This window comes from Mytilus edulis, chromosome 14 (genome assembly GCF_963676685.1).
Source record: "Mytilus edulis chromosome 14, xbMytEdul2.2, whole genome shotgun sequence".
In the NCBI taxonomy this organism is placed as follows: Eukaryota; Metazoa; Mollusca; class Bivalvia; order Mytilida; family Mytilidae; genus Mytilus; species Mytilus edulis.
The window spans coordinates 28413501-28434155 of NC_092357.1; the positions used below are offsets into that span (position 1 = coordinate 28413501).

General features: G+C 31.3%; 1 protein-coding gene across 1 annotated transcript in view; it reads right to left on the reverse strand.

Annotated features, from left to right (window-relative positions):
• Positions 1–20655, reverse strand: part of LOC139503247 (uncharacterized) — a 42791-nt gene that overhangs the window by 10351 nt on the left and 11785 nt on the right. The window contains exons 7-10 of the mRNA XM_071293007.1: positions 20255–20377; positions 17686–17739; positions 17496–17523; positions 10072–10329 (exon numbers count right to left, since the gene is read on the reverse strand). Of these exons, the coding sequence (XP_071149108.1) occupies positions 10072–10329; positions 17496–17523; positions 17686–17739; positions 20255–20377 (463 nt within the window). The remainder of the gene's footprint in view (positions 1–10071; positions 10330–17495; positions 17524–17685; positions 17740–20254; positions 20378–20655) is intronic.

Genomic DNA, 20655 nt, shown 5'->3' on the forward strand with positions numbered 1-20655 from the left:
GTCTTGTTTTTAAGATTAATCTAATTTTTACATTTTCTCAAAGTTTCACATTTTAGTCCAATCATTTAAAAAAATTATATAGTTTTCACACATTTATGCAAGAAATGTGATAATAAATGAGCAACTGAGTATTCAAGCTGAATAAACTATAAAATTTAACTGATGTGGTAATAAGTCCTGACGTAAAACTTTAATTTACGCCCCGCATTAGGGAGAGACATAAACGACTTCCCTATAAGAGAATGTTTTTTATTGGGGCTTCAGAAAAAAAATATTAACTTATAATTATATATGTATCTATAAGGGTGTTACTAATAGATTTTTTTTTCTACTCAGGCAAAACATAAGAAAAATGTGCTGACTTTATCTTCTTATATTCATGGTCGAATTCTATGTCCAGGCATTTTTCTCTTAAAATGTGTTTTTGAGACTCAATCAACTCATAATATTTCATTCTGTAATATATGACATAAATAATATGACATTTTAACGAGGCCAAATGTGCATATGCAACATCCCAGTTTAGTTGATGTACCACCAGATAGATCTTTCTAATTTAAATTGTTCAGATTTTTTCTGAGTTTCAAATAAAGAAATACTTGGCATGCATAAAGCTTGATCCTGTCAAGTGCAACAGTCAAATTTTACAAAAAGTCGTTGTTTATAAAATACATGTAATAGACATCACTGAAGGAAACCAACGTTTTTCTTTTGTACCAGCTGTAAATAACTATTAATCCTCAAGTTTTCTTCAAAATGTTATAAAGAAACACCAAATGATAACACAAATGTATGGTAATATGCAGCACCTCAGTTTTAAGTTAACGAGTTTACTGCTATGAAATGTAGGATAAATTTCATACAACTGTCAAATGCAGGTGAATATTTTTTCAACCAACTTTTGTGGAAGTATTCTCAAGTTTTGTCAAAATAAGTTCAATAGTTTGATTAAAGTCTAGTATAATGTATGATGACATCTACAGCGATTCTAGTAAAATTTCTACGAAAATATCGTACCAAGGAGCATAATAACCAATCAATTATCAAATAGTGATCACAAATGCCTACAACAGTTGAATATGATGCAAAATAAATACAACAGTAGTATACCGGTGATCCGAAGTCATCAATCGCTAAAAGGTTACAAACTGACAAGATGAATATATCAAATTAATAATGGAAGAGAAGAGTGTGTCAAAAAGACAACACAGGACCAAAGAGCAAATAGCAGCCGAAGACTGTGGGGACGATATCTTATAATATGAATCTGATAAAATACACAACAGCTTTGTAGTTTGACATTTACTAGTTACTAACCAAATAAAAGGAGACGTCGCCGTGTGACGTCGACCTTAGATACAATGTGACTTCCGATACGTTGCCGGTCCCGCGGTCTCCTCGACAAAGACCACCAATAGGTCTTCACCATAGAGGCGGGATTAAGATCGCCTTTTCACAAATGTGTATCACTTTGCTAGTTAAATGCAAATGAACAACACATCAATCTTCAAACCATATCAATAAAATAAACCAAAAAACAAAACATACAAGAATAACAAATGCCAGACTTGGGACACGATCAAACATGCGGCGGTGTTTTGTTGAAATTTCAACCCTTCCCATATAATTGTAACCATTTGAGAATAAACAAACGCATATCACGACGCACAGTAAAATTCAGTTTTAAAGAAGTCATAGTCCGATTCAGAATTGGTAAAAAAACTAAGCAAATTGACAATGATAGTTGTACATAAATCAACACTGGACTACTGACATGCCAACTTGAGACCTCAATAACACCGATTAACAGATTATGTTAAAAATCAATTAAATCCCTCCTGTAAGGGATATGATGTCTTATCATCATGAAATACACGAGAAGAACATAACCAGTTACTTGACAACAACTGGTTTAAGAATAAACGAGTATATGTCGATGCAAATACCTTATGAGTGAATCAGTATTTTAAAACCAAAATATGTCAGTTTTATAACGAAGTCCTGTCTGATTAAGTCTGTTCTTATGATTAATTAGCTATGGAGATGAATGACAACATTCTTTTACTTTGTATAGAATATTGCAATAAATGATTGGAATGCAATACCTGGACGTATTAGATCTCTGCATATTGATTTATATTTCTTAAAAATGTCATTGTACCGATGATACAATTGCATATAACCATCGAATCGAAGAAGTTGAGATCTGCAAGATGGTGACAAGGGATCTTTACCATCTGAAAGCATATTATTTACTGTAGGGATGTTGTATTAAGCATCCCGATAACAAAATATCAGGATCCTTGAAAAGGCAGTGTTAATATCAGATTTATTTGAAGTAAGTTCAGCAGTATATTATAGAGTTATTGCATGAATATTGAGAAAAAAGTAAAATCACAAAAATACTGAACTCAGAGGAAAATCAATTCGGAAAGTCCATAATCACATGGCAAAATCAAATAACAAAACGCATCAAAAACGAATGGGCAAGAACTGTCATATTCCGGACTTGGTACAGGCATTTTCAAATGTAGAAACTGGTGGATTAAACCTAGTTCTATAGCACTAACCCTCTCACTTTAATCAGAAATATTGTCCCGATTAGAATTTTATATTGCACGAGTTTGTTAGTGCAATATATGTTCTACGAGGGACAATATTCCCCAATTTTCATACAATAACCGCTTTATGGTCTAGCAATATAATATTTGAAAGTAAAAAATGGTTTAAACTAAGATTTTGTCGTTGATGACATCATGAATTTTGAAGATTTATTGCACGCTAATGTTTGGTTACGTTCTGTGGGAAATATTATATTGCTATACAATACGTCAATACGTCATCCAAATATGAAAAAGTGTTAATAACTGTTTGTATCAGATGCTGTTTTGATGGATCTTTGATAATCTTAGTCAAAAATTGTAACTCAGTACAAGACAGAAACAATTCCACCAGTTATGATGCACAATTGGACCACATTGGATCAAAGCAGGTTCATGAACATATTTCTTTTGTTAAAAAAACTATAAGTGTCTGAAACAAAGATGATGTAGTATGATTGCAAAGATTCTTATAAATAAACTCATCATATATATAACAGGTATCTATAAGTGGTATAATCCGACATTATTATTACCACGCGCAATTTGTTCTATCGGGTCACTCGGATCATTTCATCATTTTTGTTGTTTACATGCAAAAAGTTCGGGAAACAGTATCACATCAAGGACCATGATATTACCGGGGAGTAAATCCAAGAAATAATGAGTATTGCTTGCTCTGTCTTCTAATATTCATGGTAGAGTCCTATTTGTAATACATTGTTTTCTTATAATGTGTTTTTGAGACTCAATCCACTCAGAATATTTCTTTTTTGGTGAAATTAATTTTTATAGCATGAATTTTTAACAAAAAGGATTGCATACAAGGTCAAATATGCATGCTTTTCATCCTAGGTAATGTATGAGATGTGTACCATCGTTTATTAGTCGTTGTTTTAATTTCTACTTTTCATAAGAGTTCAGAATGTATATTTGTTGAAGTTATAGAATTACATGGGATGAGTTTTAATCTGTCCGGTATATGTTCTATCATGTCAATAGAAAAAAACAAATAAAAATAGAATGATGATTGGAGACACCCAAGATGTATACATTTTTTTGCAATTTAGATGTCGAAAATACTAGAATTGCAAAATACATCAATACTGGCACATATATGTAATCATTAATTTTATTTCCTGCTTTATCCCAATTGAATTCTTATACCAATTAAATCACAGTCGCCTTTGAAAGAATTTGATAACAGTAGTTTTACAATTTTTTATTCATAAATAAGTATATCGATATGGACGAATTATTGATTGTCTTGAATTATTGTTATAAGCATGGAACACTATCATGTATGGTGGAAGAAAAATAAGTGCCCGGAAAGAACCACCGTCATTCGGTAAGAAAACTCAGTGAATATTGTAGTGACTTATGATTGGAGTCGAGATTACGAGCCTTCATGTTTTCGCGAGATTTGAACTCACAATCTTAATTTTGCTACTTTGTAGGGTTGCGATACAGTAATTCGATGGTTACTACAACTTGGTCTTGGTATAAATGAAAACAGATATGTGATAATCATGAACTTGGTACATTAAATTTATGCAAAGAAATTATTCTACAACCTGCACAGTAATCTGCAACAAAGAAGGTTTCACTAACAGTCAATCATATGGAAACTTCCAGGCTCAAGAGCTGATTCAGTTGAACGGCAAACGATTTAATGGCTTCTAAGGTCAAGACATTGGTCACGTGATAAAAGGTCAGAGTTTACGATTTTTTGGTAAACGTGCACGCCTCGTGGTTTTTGGACTCGTATTGTCTTATTTGTACTCGTACATTAATAAAAACCAAAGAGTTCAATTCTAGATTGAATAAGCTTCCTTATTTTATATAATTATCATTAAAAAGTGTTGTTAAAATGTTATAAATTCACGAGTGAAGTGAAACTTTTTTTCTGAAAATTTGCGTAGGTCCACGGAAAATCCTTTATAATTCCTCAAATAGGTTTGATAACGTGTTGAGGGGTATAAAATATGAAGTAAAACCATTTTTTGCTTCTTATTTTACTATATCAGATCACAAATACCCCGGATACGCAATTGTGTCAGATTATTCGTTGCGAAGCGGAGATCAAAGGGAGATAACTCGGTACGCGCATCGTAGGATATTGCAAGTTCACAACAGTAAATTCGAGTAAAATTAATGATTGCAGATATATTTCGACGATTTCTTCAGTAAATTTTCAATATTCCATGTTCCTCTACTGTTGTAACATTAAAATAGTCATGGAAAGGTTGAATATGACATTTTTTTCAAGTACTTACAGGTTATTGAACACTTCCAAAGAAGAAAATTCTGAACTTGGACTTATTGTATTTTCTCAAACACCCTTTTGGTAGATAGAAGGATACAAGAGGGGTTTATCAGTTGTCAGTAGAATCTGTGTTACAATAGAATTGAACTTTTCATTGCATGAAAGCAAACTGAATATGGAAACAAAGGAAATATAGTCTTTAAAATTGTGAACATTTATACTTTTGAATGAAAATAGTATGAATTTGCAGTGGACAGAAGTACATGTACAATGCTTGTTTTATTGTACCTGCTATAAGATACAGTGGTGGATCCCAGGGGTTCTGGTGACCTCCTCTTTTTATGGAAGATTAATGCATTTGAATTCAGGGATCATATAGTTAACTCTCCTTTTTATCCTTGGTTGAGAATACCACCACTTATGTTTAAAATTGTCTGGATTCACCCTGAGATAAGAACCTTTATAAGATGTACAAGTTATGTTGCTTGCCTTAATCAAGAGAAAATATCTGAACCCAAATAACCAGAAAGGGATTTAGAACATAATAATCAACACAAAGATAACTGAGCAAAAGCTGTATTGCAACCTGATATCATGCAGTTCTCATCATAATTCCTATTATATGTATTATTTCAAATTTTGCTTTATTTTTCTTCTTCTTATATTTGAATTCAAAAGTCCTGCAACCAACTGTTGAGTGCATTAAATTAAATTATTGATTGAATAATAAGCTATAAAGCTGACCAGTAAATACAGTTTGAAAATGCTTTGTTGAAAAACAATTATTATAGTGGTATTATAACATAAAATATACTGAATCAACTTCAAATTTAATTCAAATTCATACTTACCTGCTCTAAAATGCATAATCAATTGAAAAACAAAAACCTGATAATACTAAAATGTATAACATAGAGATTGCACGGACACTTCCCATGTTATAGTAGTCATAGACAAAAATAAAACTTGACTTAAATAAAGTATGTTCATGTTATTTTGTAAAAAGGACAACAATAAGATATTTATTATTCTGATATCAGAAATAATCTCATAGTATCAAATAAGAATGACAGTTCTTTTAATTGAGATAATCAATTTAATCACATTATTTACTTTTATAAAAAAAAATCATGATTTTATCTGTATTTACAATCATGGACTATATAAAAGCTTGTCAACATCTCACTTACTTCAAATGCTTTTAAAATTAACCTGTTAGTACTAAAATAAAGAGATGTGGTGTAAGATTAGATAAGATATTTTATTCCAATTAAAAAAGGCCATGAAAAGCAAAGTAATGTGTTACAATGATTTATATAATTGACACAACAATGTTGATATAAATCAGATAAACATGAATATAAACCAACTCCATTCTTAGATTTTAAACCACAGCCAGACCAGGGCCACACATATATTAGAAAAAAAGGGTATAACAATTATATCTTCTATTATCATGATTATTAAACAGGCAAATATTCTCAAAGTCTTAATTAAAACAATATCTGTACTGTATTTATAGTTTTCTGAGTGCAAAACATTTATTTTAAATTGCAACATTTTTCAATACCTCTAGATTTTCTTGAATAAAATGCCAATTAAATTTTGCACTTGTGCTAAACATTTCAAATTTTTTACAACTTATTATACTATCATTTAATTCTTTTCTTTAAAAGTTATAAAGGGGAAACTGACATTTAAATATGGTATAATTGCCAATAAGATAACAGTCTAGAAACTTATCACCAGAGTCCAAGTGCCTGTTAGCAGTGACAGTTAAATTACAATAGTTAAATTACAAGTCACTTTACATACATCAACAATGAATACATTCCATTGTTTTCAGGCAAATGAGGAAAATAAGAGTACCAATAGCTTTTGTCTTACTACATGTACAAGAGAATAATAGAAATCATAATATAAATAAGGAAATATCAGAGACAAAAAAGACAGGACTTAGCCATTGGACTATATGTAAAGTATTCCCTTACTAATCCTTGGAGGAGCTGTTGTATACTTTATAGAAAAAAATATGTTGAGGATTTGGCCCCATCAATCAGGATTTTAGACATTTAATAATTGCAATCTGCTCTATTTGTTCCAACCTATCATGAGTATAAAATTTTATACCTAGGGTGGGAATTAAATGTCTTAAATCCATGCATGTTTATTTACTCTATAGTTCTTTGTGTACATAAAATGTACATGTATATGAAATATATCAAATGCAAAAAAAATGCTGTAATGTAAATATGGTAATTTGTAAACATCATATTACACCCTCACTATTTAAAGACCTAGGAAAGGAAGCCCCTGCACTTCGCTAGACCTGTTTCTTAGACAAGATGTATTATATAACTCTTGAAAGTATAACACGATAAAGGTTATTGCTAAGTATATAGTAACATCGACGTGCAATTAAGGTAAAGCAAACTGTCAAACATAAACAATCTACCACGTGTTTGTCGACTGTACTTGAATTGAAAACGACCCATCAGGCCTTATTTACACGAATTTTTGCTAAAGCAGACAGTTAAATATGTCTGTTTACCTTATGAGGTCTGTAAAGAATGGATTTGGTGGTATGACTTGTGTATGCATGGAAATATAATGAAGAAAACATTGATTTTTACCGTAACTTTTGAATACACAACATTCCCAAGGTATCCCCACAAAACACATGGCTACTTTGTAACGATGGCTGGTAACGTATAGCCACTTTCTAACGGCAAATCTAATTAGATGATCTCCAAAAATCAATAATAAAATTGCTAGTAAATGATTGGATACAAAATTGTGTCAGATTATAAATATAGGAAAAAATGTAAACATTGAAATCCGCCATTTTGACGTAGGAAACAAACTAATTTTCAATCTTCGATTAAAGGACATTGCGCACATTGCCAGCGTATCATGCATAACCAGTCAGCTGCAAATATATCTTTCAATATGTTTTTTACACTTACTTTTCTATGTTTTAGTTAATTTAATGTTTTAATTTACTACAGAACGAAACATCGTTCTCAAAGATGCCGTAGAAAAAAATTATAGGTGGCGCTGTTTGTGGGCGTAAACCTTTTACATACGGGTCCTTTTTGTGTCGACAAATTGACCTTTATCTGTCAGATTCAGGCGTTTGCCTTCCAACTGATTAAAGTTTATATACCCTTTTTCTTAGGGGAAGATTAGTTTTTGTCTAAATATTCGATTTTCTTAAAAACACATCATTTGTTGAAGTAAGGCAGCACACAGAAAACATGTAGTTTTTAAATCTATGCTGTGTCTACTATTTAACCAGAATCACTATTCATAATTGTATTAAGCTCGAATGGCGTGTTCATTCTTGCCCCATATAATGCGACTCGAATTGCAACTTACACTTCGTCCTATCGTACCGTTACAATCATTTATTTAACAGTTTAACATCGCACCACTCACCTATATTGTTGAGACCGTTTAATTAAAATCAAAAATTTGTTTTCCAGCGGAATAGTTTTCATTGCTAGCTCAAATTGAATAAAAGTGTTGCAGACATCAATAAGGCCATAAACGGCACATTTAAATTAAGTTCTATGACGTCGAAGCAACTTCCAAAACTTGACATTCTTCATTCATTACTGATAAAACATGTGAAAATGATATATTTAAAAATAAATAAAATTGAATTTTGACGCCATACCGCATAGGCAGCTTTAAGAGACCCTGCGATAATAAATGTAAAGCAATTCAATCACAGTAAATAAATTTCTTTGCCGAAATCTGCAGATTGAGAGAGAGATTTGCATTGCATTTGTTAAACTGTTTATTCACACAAAGAAACTAAGTTATTCATTGCATTATCGAAAATGTGTTAACCAATATCAAATACGTGTGCTTTTAGAATTAATTTTACAAACATGCCATTTAAGATATCCTTTTTAATACACATTTTATACTGGACACATAGGAAAATATTTATTTTTACATGTAGCAAAAAAAAAGAAAACAAGTTCGAAGACACCATTTTTTCTTTTTATTTTCCGTAAATATATTATTAAACTTTCTCATATCTTATTTCAAAGTTATGTCTCTTTGATTTATTTTGATGCACACAAATGTGTTTTTTCATGACTAAGTTACGCTAAGTTTTGCAATTTTGACCCCCCTCGTACTTTTAAAGAATAGTACTGTGACCTATACTTTTTATTTTTTGTTTGGAAAAAAGCATAGTGAAATCTTCATTTTGACAAAGTACAAGAACATTCTATATATACAGCTGCATTTTACCCCTATGTTCTATTTTTAACCATGTCGGTCATGATGGTGGGAAGGCGCGGTCATCAGACACATTTTTAAACTAGATACCCTAATAATGATTATGGCCAAGTATGTCTCGGTAGTTTCAGACAAGAAATTTTTTGGTAAAAGATTACCAAAAAATATGAAAGTTGTTAAAACTTGACCATAAAGGGCAATACATCATGAAGGGATTGACTGACGATTCTGGTCATATCAACTTATTTGTAGATCCTATTTAAAATCATCAATATTGGGGGAGCAACCAAACAATGGGTTGTCCAATTTGTCTAAACAGTTTTACCCTTGTCTGTTTTATTGTAAACGCTTTGGTTTAGGGAGTATAAATCAAACTCTATATTTAACTCCTAAAATCTATTGTTAGACATGGCGGCCATCTTGGTTGGTTGGTGGGTTCATCGGACAAATTTTTCAAACTAGATAACCAAATATTGATTCTTGCCAAGCCTTATCAAAATTGGTCCCGCGGTTTTAAAGGAGATTGTATTTTTTAAAAAGCTAACGACGACGACTTCTACGACGGACATCATGTAATGAGAAAAGCTTAGTTGACCATTCGGGCCAGGTGAGCTAAAAAAAAAACCAAGTAGGAAGAACATAGGATCAACGTTGCTTTGAATTTATACGTTCCGACAACAAACAAGATACTAACTACAAGTCTGAGAGTTTTCGCAGTTACTGGTAGATAGTCGTATATCAAATTGCTAAACATAGATATCCTTGCACTATTAAGACGTACAGTTTACATATAGATATAGTGCTTACAAGATATATACAAGTTGAACTTTACAAAAGCAGAGCCAAGTTGGAAGTTATATTAGTTTTTTATAAATCCTGTTATATGTTATATAATGACTGAAATGTAACATATCTTTCTAACTTTTTCTTTCGGTTAGATATTAGTCTTACCTTGCTTCCCACCTAGCCAGATATTCCTTTCATAATCCATATATGAAAGACCGTTATATAATTCTATTCCATCGGTTGACATTCTGATTTTAGTGGGCTGTTTTCCAACAAGGTATCTGGCTATAGTTGTCTTCCCTGTGTCCTGTTCGCCAGCTAACATCACTCTCGACTCAAAGTGGGGATAGCTTTCTTCTTCCAATATTTGAGAGAACACTTTCGCTGAATTCTTATCTAATTTTCTAACTTCAAACGGGAGACCTAAATTTCGAATATAAGTAGGTAAGTTGATATTTAATATACAGCACATTTATCTTGTTCAATTTTTGAGTCATCAATGCTCTTTCCATTCGTCATTAATGTGCTTATTTTGTAAACTAAACTTGTGTAAATCGTACAATATTACGCAACGTAATCTTAATTTATGGGTATTGTCATAATTTTCAGGATCTATTTTTATTATCATAATCGAACAGATTTTAATATAATAACAAAAATAACTGCAATTGTGAATTGCAATATTTAAAGTTTTATACATTGTATGTATTGCAATTTTCATTGCTACAAATTGTACTTTCATTTTGGAAAATATTCCAAGTACTTGAGGGTGGTAGAGATACAGAGAAAATCAAATTCATTTTAATCGAACATGAGAATCGGTAAAAATGGATATTGTTTGCAGTTAAACAAAAAATTGAAGACGATTTAAATATTGAAAACGCAATTACATATTGCTTCACAATAGAAAACACTTTAAGTTATATGGTTCGCTAATGACCCCTTACGGATCCATAGAGGGTTAGTAAAATCCATAGGGGATGAGGCCGGAGGAGATAAATAAAAAATATTGAAATACATTTTTATCAATTGTAATTTTGTTTTTCAAGGATGGTGATACTGTATTGCATATAGCTGCTAGAATATCTAATTTGAATCCAAAGTCTATCGTATCTACGTTAGTCGCAGATTTCCTAAAACACAATTGTGATCCCAGCATACGAAATTTTGTCGTGAGTAACAATGAAGGGAAATATAACTTTAAAGTTTACAAATTGTTGTATTATAATGATAGCATTTCAGTGGTGTATTAACATGTCGTTTCACAAAATTTATCAACACAATCGAGTTTCTCAAAACATAACCTTTGAGCATTGCAATGAACTCATAATGGGTATGTATTCTCTAATACATATATCAGTTTTGCAGTTAACTAATGTGTTTTTACTTTTCATAACGTTTTATAAAGTCGCCAGTTATTATGATAACATGATGATGAGTGTGTCTGTTTCCCGAGTTCGAGTTAGATACATTTAGGAAAATGTAACTTATTTACCCGCATTGGTACATGTAACCAGAATATTGACTGATGTATAAACCCTCCTGGAAAAAATGATACTGAATAATGCTGAATGTTTGAGTTAGATTGATTCTTAACACCTTTTTGCACTGTATTTCACATAGCTTTAGCACAAATTCCTTGTTTGTGATTCAAAATTGTTTTTTTTAAGACAGATATAATTCTTACCTCATAATCAGTTAATATATAAATGTTATCGTAGGTTGTTTATATATACATATATATATATATATATGTATGAAAAGTGTAGATAACAACTCTAACATGATAAAATAAGGGGGGATTGTCAAATGAAAAAGAACTAGACTTTTGGCACTCAAAGAAATACTCAAAAGAAAGAAATGCAAAAAATGTTAGAATAAAAAAAAGGAAAACTAATTTTTTTTCTTCAGTTTACCACACCAAAACCCGTGTTAGCTCTTTTTTCTCAAAAATAAATGCGACCTGTTACAATGATCATTTGGCATCAATCAATACTAAGTTGTCCTTTCAGGCTTAAAGGGTAAATTAACCGAACTTGATAGACGGGTCAGTAAAAAATATCAGAACACCTGCCTTTTTTGAATGAAAAGCGCGTTCTGGTAAATAAAGAATGAAGGATTGTAGGATTTTTAGAATTTGAATGAAAAGTTGACACGATTTGGGTTTAAGTTTATGCTTAACATGATTTTGAACAGTTCCCTGTTTTTAGTTTACCTTACACTTGGCAAAATTTATCTTTTTAGAACGCAATTAAAACTTTTAACGAATAATCAGATTTTTCTAATTAATCATCAAATGTACCAGGATTATAATTTAGAGCGCCAGACGCGCGTTTCGTCTACATAAGACTCAGCAGTGACGCTCTGATCTTTTTTATTGATTTCTGAAACAGTTTTTGTATTTACATTTACATTGCAAGCTCGCTGTCAAAAGTTGAAACCAACAGTAGTAATAACAAAATAATTGGTTATCCTTATTTCGATTTACACAACCTTTTTTTACACAAAATGTATTATCAAACGATCAGTTGCATTTTAACTTATATTATCAGCCGTCTCAGTTTTACCCAATAAACTCCTTAAATTAAATTTGCCATGTATTAGTATCTCGCAAAAATTCGACAACTGTAAACATCTGTCCATTATTTTCAAATCAGAACATGTAGAAAAACACTTGTAAAATTGTAACATGTGTAAGGGGTCATACGACCGATCCAAGCCTCTATTTGGTTTATAACATACCATGCACAAGAATTGTACTGAGAACAGACACTTAACATAAATATCGTCAAGTTAACTTTTTTATTGTACTAAAAAGTACTGAAATCACAATGTGATCGGTGTAAACTCATCGAACATTTCAGGGTCATCCCAACCGTGCACAATAGCCAGAACAGTTGTATAACAGTACAACATAAGAACCAACTATCAAAATAGATATAAGAAGATGTGGTGTGAGTGCCAATGAGACAACTCTCCATCCAAATAATAATTTAAAAAGTAAACCATTATAGGTTAAAGTACGGCCTTCAACACGGCGCCTTGGCTCACACCCCGAACAACAAACTATAAAGGGCCCCAAAATTACTAGTGTAAAACCATTCAAACGGAAAAACCAACGGTATAATCTATATAAACAAAACGAGAAACGAGAAACACGTATATATTACATAAACAAATGACAAATACTGTACATCAGATTCCTGTCTTAGGACAGGTGCAAACATTTGCAGCAGGATTAAACGTTTTAATGGATCCAAACCTTCTCCCTTTTTCTGAAACAATAGCATAACATCACAACATAGAAAACATACGATAAAATATCAATTGGCAGACTTAACTCAATCAAATAACGTATGATTACACAATGAACGAATAAATTTGATCTGCGATATCTGAATACAAATGCAGTTAAATAAATATTAGAGACAAACATTCATGACCAAAAAGCTTACAAACAAATTCAAACACAGGACATCATTGAGAAATATTTAACCAATCAATATACACTAAGTCTTATAGTTTATTTGAATACACAATTGTGTTCATGTACGGAAGTGTTACTATTCATTTGCAAAATTGATGAGCTTTTCGGTCAGTGATTTGAGTTATTTAAATGGACAACATTAGAAACAAAACTTAATAGTTTGCTATATTTTTTACAAATATACATTTGTTTTGATTCAGGGAAAGAAGCCTATAGCTTTAACCGGGGACGAGAAAGTTAAAGATTTAATAAAGGTAACGTTTTTTACATGTTTAAGATAAAAAATAAAAAATAAAAAAAACAATTATTGATGACGAAATTTAAAAAAAATATATACGACTATATTATATCTTTTTGTATTTTCTAACATATTTTAAAACAACAATATAAATGTATGTCTTGATTCTGTTTTGTAGGATTATGAAAACAAAAATGCTTTACATGGTGAGTTAATTAATTTCTTAAAGAAAAAGCTTTTGGTGAGTTGATAAGTGGCAACATGCAAGCGCTTTTTAGACGAGACAACCGCCATTTGTTTCGTTGCTATAGTAATAAGTTATAGACCTAGTTTCCCGTGCATAAATTTAGTGTTTATTGAAAAGAAATTTGTTTTGTGATAATTTTCCATGAAAAAAAAATCAAGACAATGTTCCTTAGCCCATACCAAATGTATTTTTGAGTATTTGCGTTTGTACTCTCCAATTTGAGAGACTAAGGTAGTTGATATCGATAATACAATTTTGAATAATACTATGTCTTATGGTCTTAAAAACTCACAATCATAAATGCATGTTACCAGGTTTAATGGTCGCCTTTTATTGAAATACAAAGGTCTTGTCTGAACGCAATACTCTGTTTCATACTCTGCTTGGACATCTAAAAAAAAAACAAATTGATGCTCGCTGTTTATCAATCTTTATCTGAATTAATTATAAAGATAATGACATTGACATTTGCTCAATTGTCCATTTTAAAGTTGACAGATGTGATTTATCAATTGGAACAATTCAACACAAAGGTAATGTGTACCTGTTTCAAAAATCATTACCATATCGAAAACAATAGTTACCTTATATTATGAACATAAATCATTATTCTTGGATGTATCTGTACAAATAGGGAGCAATATAAATCTACAAGCTTGTTAAACGTATGTATACAGGGAGGGAAAATGAAAAGTGCTAAAATGATAGAAAATAATCATGATCTAATCAGACTGAACAAAAAGTACTTACATAAATAATGCTTATGTCTACGGTTTTATTGTTCTAGGTTGATATATGAAACAATTGTATGACATGACACGAAATTGATGTATGCGTAAAGTTAGAAAATAGGATGTGTCTATGTATATAAACTTTCATTATTTCCAAAGTTATATTTAAGTTTTCTTTGACAACATAAACATTTTCTTCTGCAAGCGTAATAATGGGAGCTGTGAACATAAATAGTGACTTAATTGTGTGTCGACAATAAAACAAAAGAGACAAAATGTCTTTAGTATATGCCGTTAACACACGTTTACAGGATAAAAGGGGAATCCAGTGAACATACGAGGTTATCGTGTGTTTTAGATGTGTTTTTCGGAATATGTACCACCAACTGTACGTTGGCATGTACAGCAGTTCATTCAGGAAAAATCATTACGATTAAAATTGATCACAGATAAAAATGGATATTGTCAATGATCAGTTTTTACATTTAAGGTTGTTTGTCTCAGCAATACAGGACTTTTCTTGTCTTCATTTCCATTTGTTTCAAAGCAGGAAATCCAATCAAAACTGATAGTTTCTGTATTGTGGTTTGGCCATTAAATCTTGCTTCTATTATTAAATCGATTTTTTGTATATTCTGTAATTTCAATCTTCGACGGGATTATAAGTACTTTGATTGATAACATAAAAATTATGTCAAACTGCAAACATTTTTTGGCAGTGCATTAAATACGTTAGAAGTCTTTTTGTTTGAGTTCTTGTAATATAACACTTCGATTATACATTTATTTAAGACACGCTATATACATCGATCGCATATTTGCTATTATCGGACTACAGATGAATTATCACGTTGTGATTGGTTAAACGCCGTCACGTGGTGACCCCCTTTGAGACCGTATGGGGTTAGTAAGTTTCATATGGGGTTCGTGACGCGTTAATGGCGACGTCATCTATTAATGTTGTTGTGTTTCATTGTTCATTTTTCAACAAAACTCCGCAGAAAAAGCCCAGCGACCGATATATTCGTTATACGGTTAACTACTGACCCTCTATGGATCCGTAGGGGGTCAGTAGTTAACCGTATAACGAATATATCGGTCGCTGGGCTTTTTCTGCGGAGTTTTGTTGAAAAATGAACAATGAAACACAACAACATTAATAGATGACGTCGCCATTAACGCGTCACGAACCCCATATGAAACTTACTAACCCCATACGGTCTCAAAGGGGGTCACCACGTGACGGCGTTTAACCAATCACAACGTGATAATTCATCTGTAGTCCGATAATAGCAAATATGCGATCGATGTATATAGCGTGTCTTAAATAAATGTATAATCGAAGTGTTATATTACAAGAACTCAAACAAAAAGACTTCTAACGTATTTAATGCACTGCCAAAAAATGTTTGCAGTTTGACATAATTTTTATGTTATCAATCAAAGTACTTATAATCCCGTCGAAGATTGAAATTACAGAATATACAAAAAATCGATTTAATAATAGAAGCAAGATTTAATGGCCAAACCACAATACAGAAACTATCAGTTTTGATTGGATTTCCTGCTTTGAAACAAATGGAAATGAAGACAAGAAAAGTCCTGTATTGCTGAGACAAACAACCTTAAATGTAAAAACTGATCATTGACAATATCCATTTTTATCTGTGATCAATTTTAATCGTAATGATTTTTCCTGAATGAACTGCTGTACATGCCAACGTACAGTTGGTGGTACATATTCCGAAAAACACATCTAAAACACACGATAACCTCGTATGTTCACTGGATTCCCCTTTTATCCTGTAAACGTGTGTTAACGGCATATACTAAAGACATTTTGTCTCTTTTGTTTTATTGTCGACACACAATTAAGTCACTATTTATGTTCACAGCTCCCATTATTACGCTTGCAGAAGAAAATGTTTATGTTGTCAAAGAAAACTTAAATATAACTTTGGAAATAATGAAAGTTTATATACATAGACACATCCTATTTTCTAACTTTACGCATACATCAATTTCGTGTCATGTCATACAATTGTTTCATATATCAACCTAGAACAATAAAACCGTAGACATAAGCATTATTTATGTAAGTACTTTTTGTTCAGTCTGATTAGATCATGATTATTTTCTATCATTTTAGCACTTTTCATTTTCCCTCCCTGTATACATACGTTTAACAAGCTTGTAGATTTATATTGCTCCCTATTTGTACAGATACATCCAAGAATAATGATTTATGTTCATAATATAAGGTAACTATTGTTTTCGATATGGTAATGATTTTTGAAACAGGTACACATTACCTTTGTGTTGAATTGTTCCAATTGATAAATCACATCTGTCAACTTTAAAATGGACAATTGAGCAAATGTCAATGTCATTATCTTTATAATTAATTCAGATAAAGATTGATAAACAGCGAGCATCAATTTGTTTTTTTTTTAGATGTCCAAGCAGAGTATGAAACAGAGTATTGCGTTCAGACAAGACCTTTGTATTTCAATAAAAGGCGACCATTAAACCTGGTAACATGCATTTATGATTGTGAGTTTTTAAGACCATAAGACATAGTATTATTCAAAATTGTATTATCGATATCAACTACCTTAGTCTCTCAAATTGGAGAGTACAAACGCAAATACTCAAAAATACATTTGGTATGGGCTAAGGAACATTGTCTTGATTTTTTTTTCATGGAAAATTATCACAAAACAAATTTCTTTTCAATAAACACTAAATTTATGCACGGGAAACTAGGTCTATAACTTATTACTATAGCAACGAAACAAATGGCGGTTGTCTCGTCTAAAAAGCGCTTGCATGTTGCCACTTATCAACTCACCAAAAGCTTTTTCTTTAAGAAATTAATTAACTCACCATGTAAAGCATTTTTGTTTTCATAATCCTACAAAACAGAATCAAGACATACATTTATATTGTTGTTTTAAAATATGTTAGAAAATACAAAAAGATATAATATAGTCGTATATATTTTTTTTAAATTTCGTCATCAATAATTGTTTTTTTTATTTTTTATTTTTTATCTTAAACATGTAAAAAACGTTACCTTTATTAAATCTTTAACTTTCTCGTCCCCGGTTAAAGCTATAGGCTTCTTTCCCTGAATCAAAACAAATGTATATTTGTAAAAAATATAGCAAACTATTAAGTTTTGTTTCTAATGTTGTCCATTTAAATAACTCAAATCACTGACCGAAAAGCTCATCAATTTTGCAAATGAATAGTAACACTTCCGTACATGAACACAATTGTGTATTCAAATAAACTATAAGACTTAGTGTATATTGATTGGTTAAATATTTCTCAATGATGTCCTGTGTTTGAATTTGTTTGTAAGCTTTTTGGTCATGAATGTTTGTCTCTAATATTTATTTAACTGCATTTGTATTCAGATATCGCAGATCAAATTTATTCGTTCATTGTGTAATCATACGTTATTTGATTGAGTTAAGTCTGCCAATTGATATTTTATCGTATGTTTTCTATGTTGTGATGTTATGCTATTGTTTCAGAAAAAGGGAGAAGGTTTGGATCCATTAAAACGTTTAATCCTGCTGCAAATGTTTGCACCTGTCCTAAGACAGGAATCTGATGTACAGTATTTGTCATTTGTTTATGTAATATATACGTGTTTCTCGTTTCTCGTTTTGTTTATATAGATTATACCGTTGGTTTTTCCGTTTGAATGGTTTTACACTAGTAATTTTGGGGCCCTTTATAGTTTGTTGTTCGGGGTGTGAGCCAAGGCTCCGTGTTGAAGGCCGTACTTTAACCTATAATGGTTTACTTTTTAAATTATTATTTGGATGGAGAGTTGTCTCATTGGCACTCACACCACATCTTCTTATATCTATTTTGATAGTTGGTTCTTATGTTGTACTGTTATACAACTGTTCTGGCTATTGTGCACGGTTGGGATGACCCTGAAATGTTCGATGAGTTTACACCGATCACATTGTGATTTCAGTACTTTTTAGTACAATAAAAAAGTTAACTTGACGATATTTATGTTAAGTGTCTGTTCTCAGTACAATTCTTGTGCATGGTATGTTATAAACCAAATAGAGGCTTGGATCGGTCGTATGACCCCTTACACATGTTACAATTTTACAAGTGTTTTTCTACATGTTCTGATTTGAAAATAATGGACAGATGTTTACAGTTGTCGAATTTTTGCGAGATACTAATACATGGCAAATTTAATTTAAGGAGTTTATTGGGTAAAACTGAGACGGCTGATAATATAAGTTAAAATGCAACTGATCGTTTGATAATACATTTTGTGTAAAAAAAGGTTGTGTAAATCGAAATAAGGATAACCAATTATTTTGTTATTACTACTGTTGGTTTCAACTTTTGACAGCGAGCTTGCAATGTAAATGTAAATACAAAAACTGTTTCAGAAATCAATAAAAAAGATCAGAGCGTCACTGCTGAGTCTTATGTAGACGAAACGCGCGTCTGGCGCTCTAAATTATAATCCTGGTACATTTGATGATTAATTAGAAAAATCTGATTATTCGTTAAAAGTTTTAATTGCGTTCTAAAAAGATAAATTTTGCCAAGTGTAAGGTAAACTAAAAACAGGGAACTGTTCAAAATCATGTTAAGCATAAACTTAAACCCAAATCGTGTCAACTTTTCATTCAAATTCTAAAAATCCTACAATCCTTCATTCTTTATTTACCAGAACGCGCTTTTCATTCAAAAAAGGCAGGTGTTCTGATATTTTTTACTGACCCGTCTATCAAGTTCGGTTAATTTACCCTTTAAGCCTGAAAGGACAACTTAGTATTGATTGATGCCAAATGATCATTGTAACAGGTCGCATTTATTTTTGAGAAAAAAGAGCTAACACGGGTTTTGGTGTGGTAAACTGAAGAAAAAAAATTAGTTTTCCTTTTTTTTATTCTAACATTTTTTGCATTTCTTTCTTTTGAGTATTTCTTTGAGTGCCAAAAGTCTAGTTCTTTTTCATTTGACAATCCCCCCTTATTTTATCATGTTAGAGTTGTTATCTACACTTTTCATACATATATATATATATATATGTATATATAAACAACCTACGATAACATTTATATATTAACTGATTATGAGGTAAGAATTATATCTGTCTTAAAAAAAACAATTTTGAATCACAAACAAGGAATTTGTGCTAAAGCTATGTGAAATACAGTGCAAAAAGGTGTTAAGAATCAATCTAACTCAAACATTCAGCATTATTCAGTATCATTTTTTCCAGGAGGGTTTATACATCAGTCAATATTCTGGTTACATGTACCAATGCGGGTAAATAAGTTACATTTTCCTAAATGTATCTAACTCGAACTCGGGAAACAGACACACTCATCATCATGTTATCATAATAACTGGCGACTTTATAAAACGTTATGAAAAGTAAAAACACATTAGTTAACTGCAAAACTGATATATGTATTAGAGAATACATACCCATTATGAGTTCATTGCAATGCTCAAAGGTTATGTTTTGAGAAACTCGATTGTGTTGATAAATTTTGTGAAACGACATGTTAATACACCACTGAAATGCTATCATTATAATACAACAATTTGTAAACTTTAAAGTTATATTTCCCTTCATTGTTACTCACGACAAAATTTCGTATGCTGGGATCACAATTGTGTTTTAGGAAATCTGCGACTAACGTAGATACGATAGACTTTGGATTCAAATTAGATATTCTAGCAGCTATATGCAATACAGTATCACCATCCTTGAAAAACAAAATTACAATTGATAAAAATGTATTTCAATATTTTTTATTTATCTAAAAAATTGAATATTTTCAAACATATACTTTATTCAGATATGTGTACTAACAATTAGCGCTTCCCCCCACAATTATTGAACATTGCTTGCATATAAAACTTAAACTTAAACTTACGTCTCAGTCAGTATTCTTTTAATGCTCACTTATAGTAAAGTCATATTTCGAAATTTAAACTTGAAACGATTGTTACAAGTTTATGTTACAAACATCTCAGAGTCTTG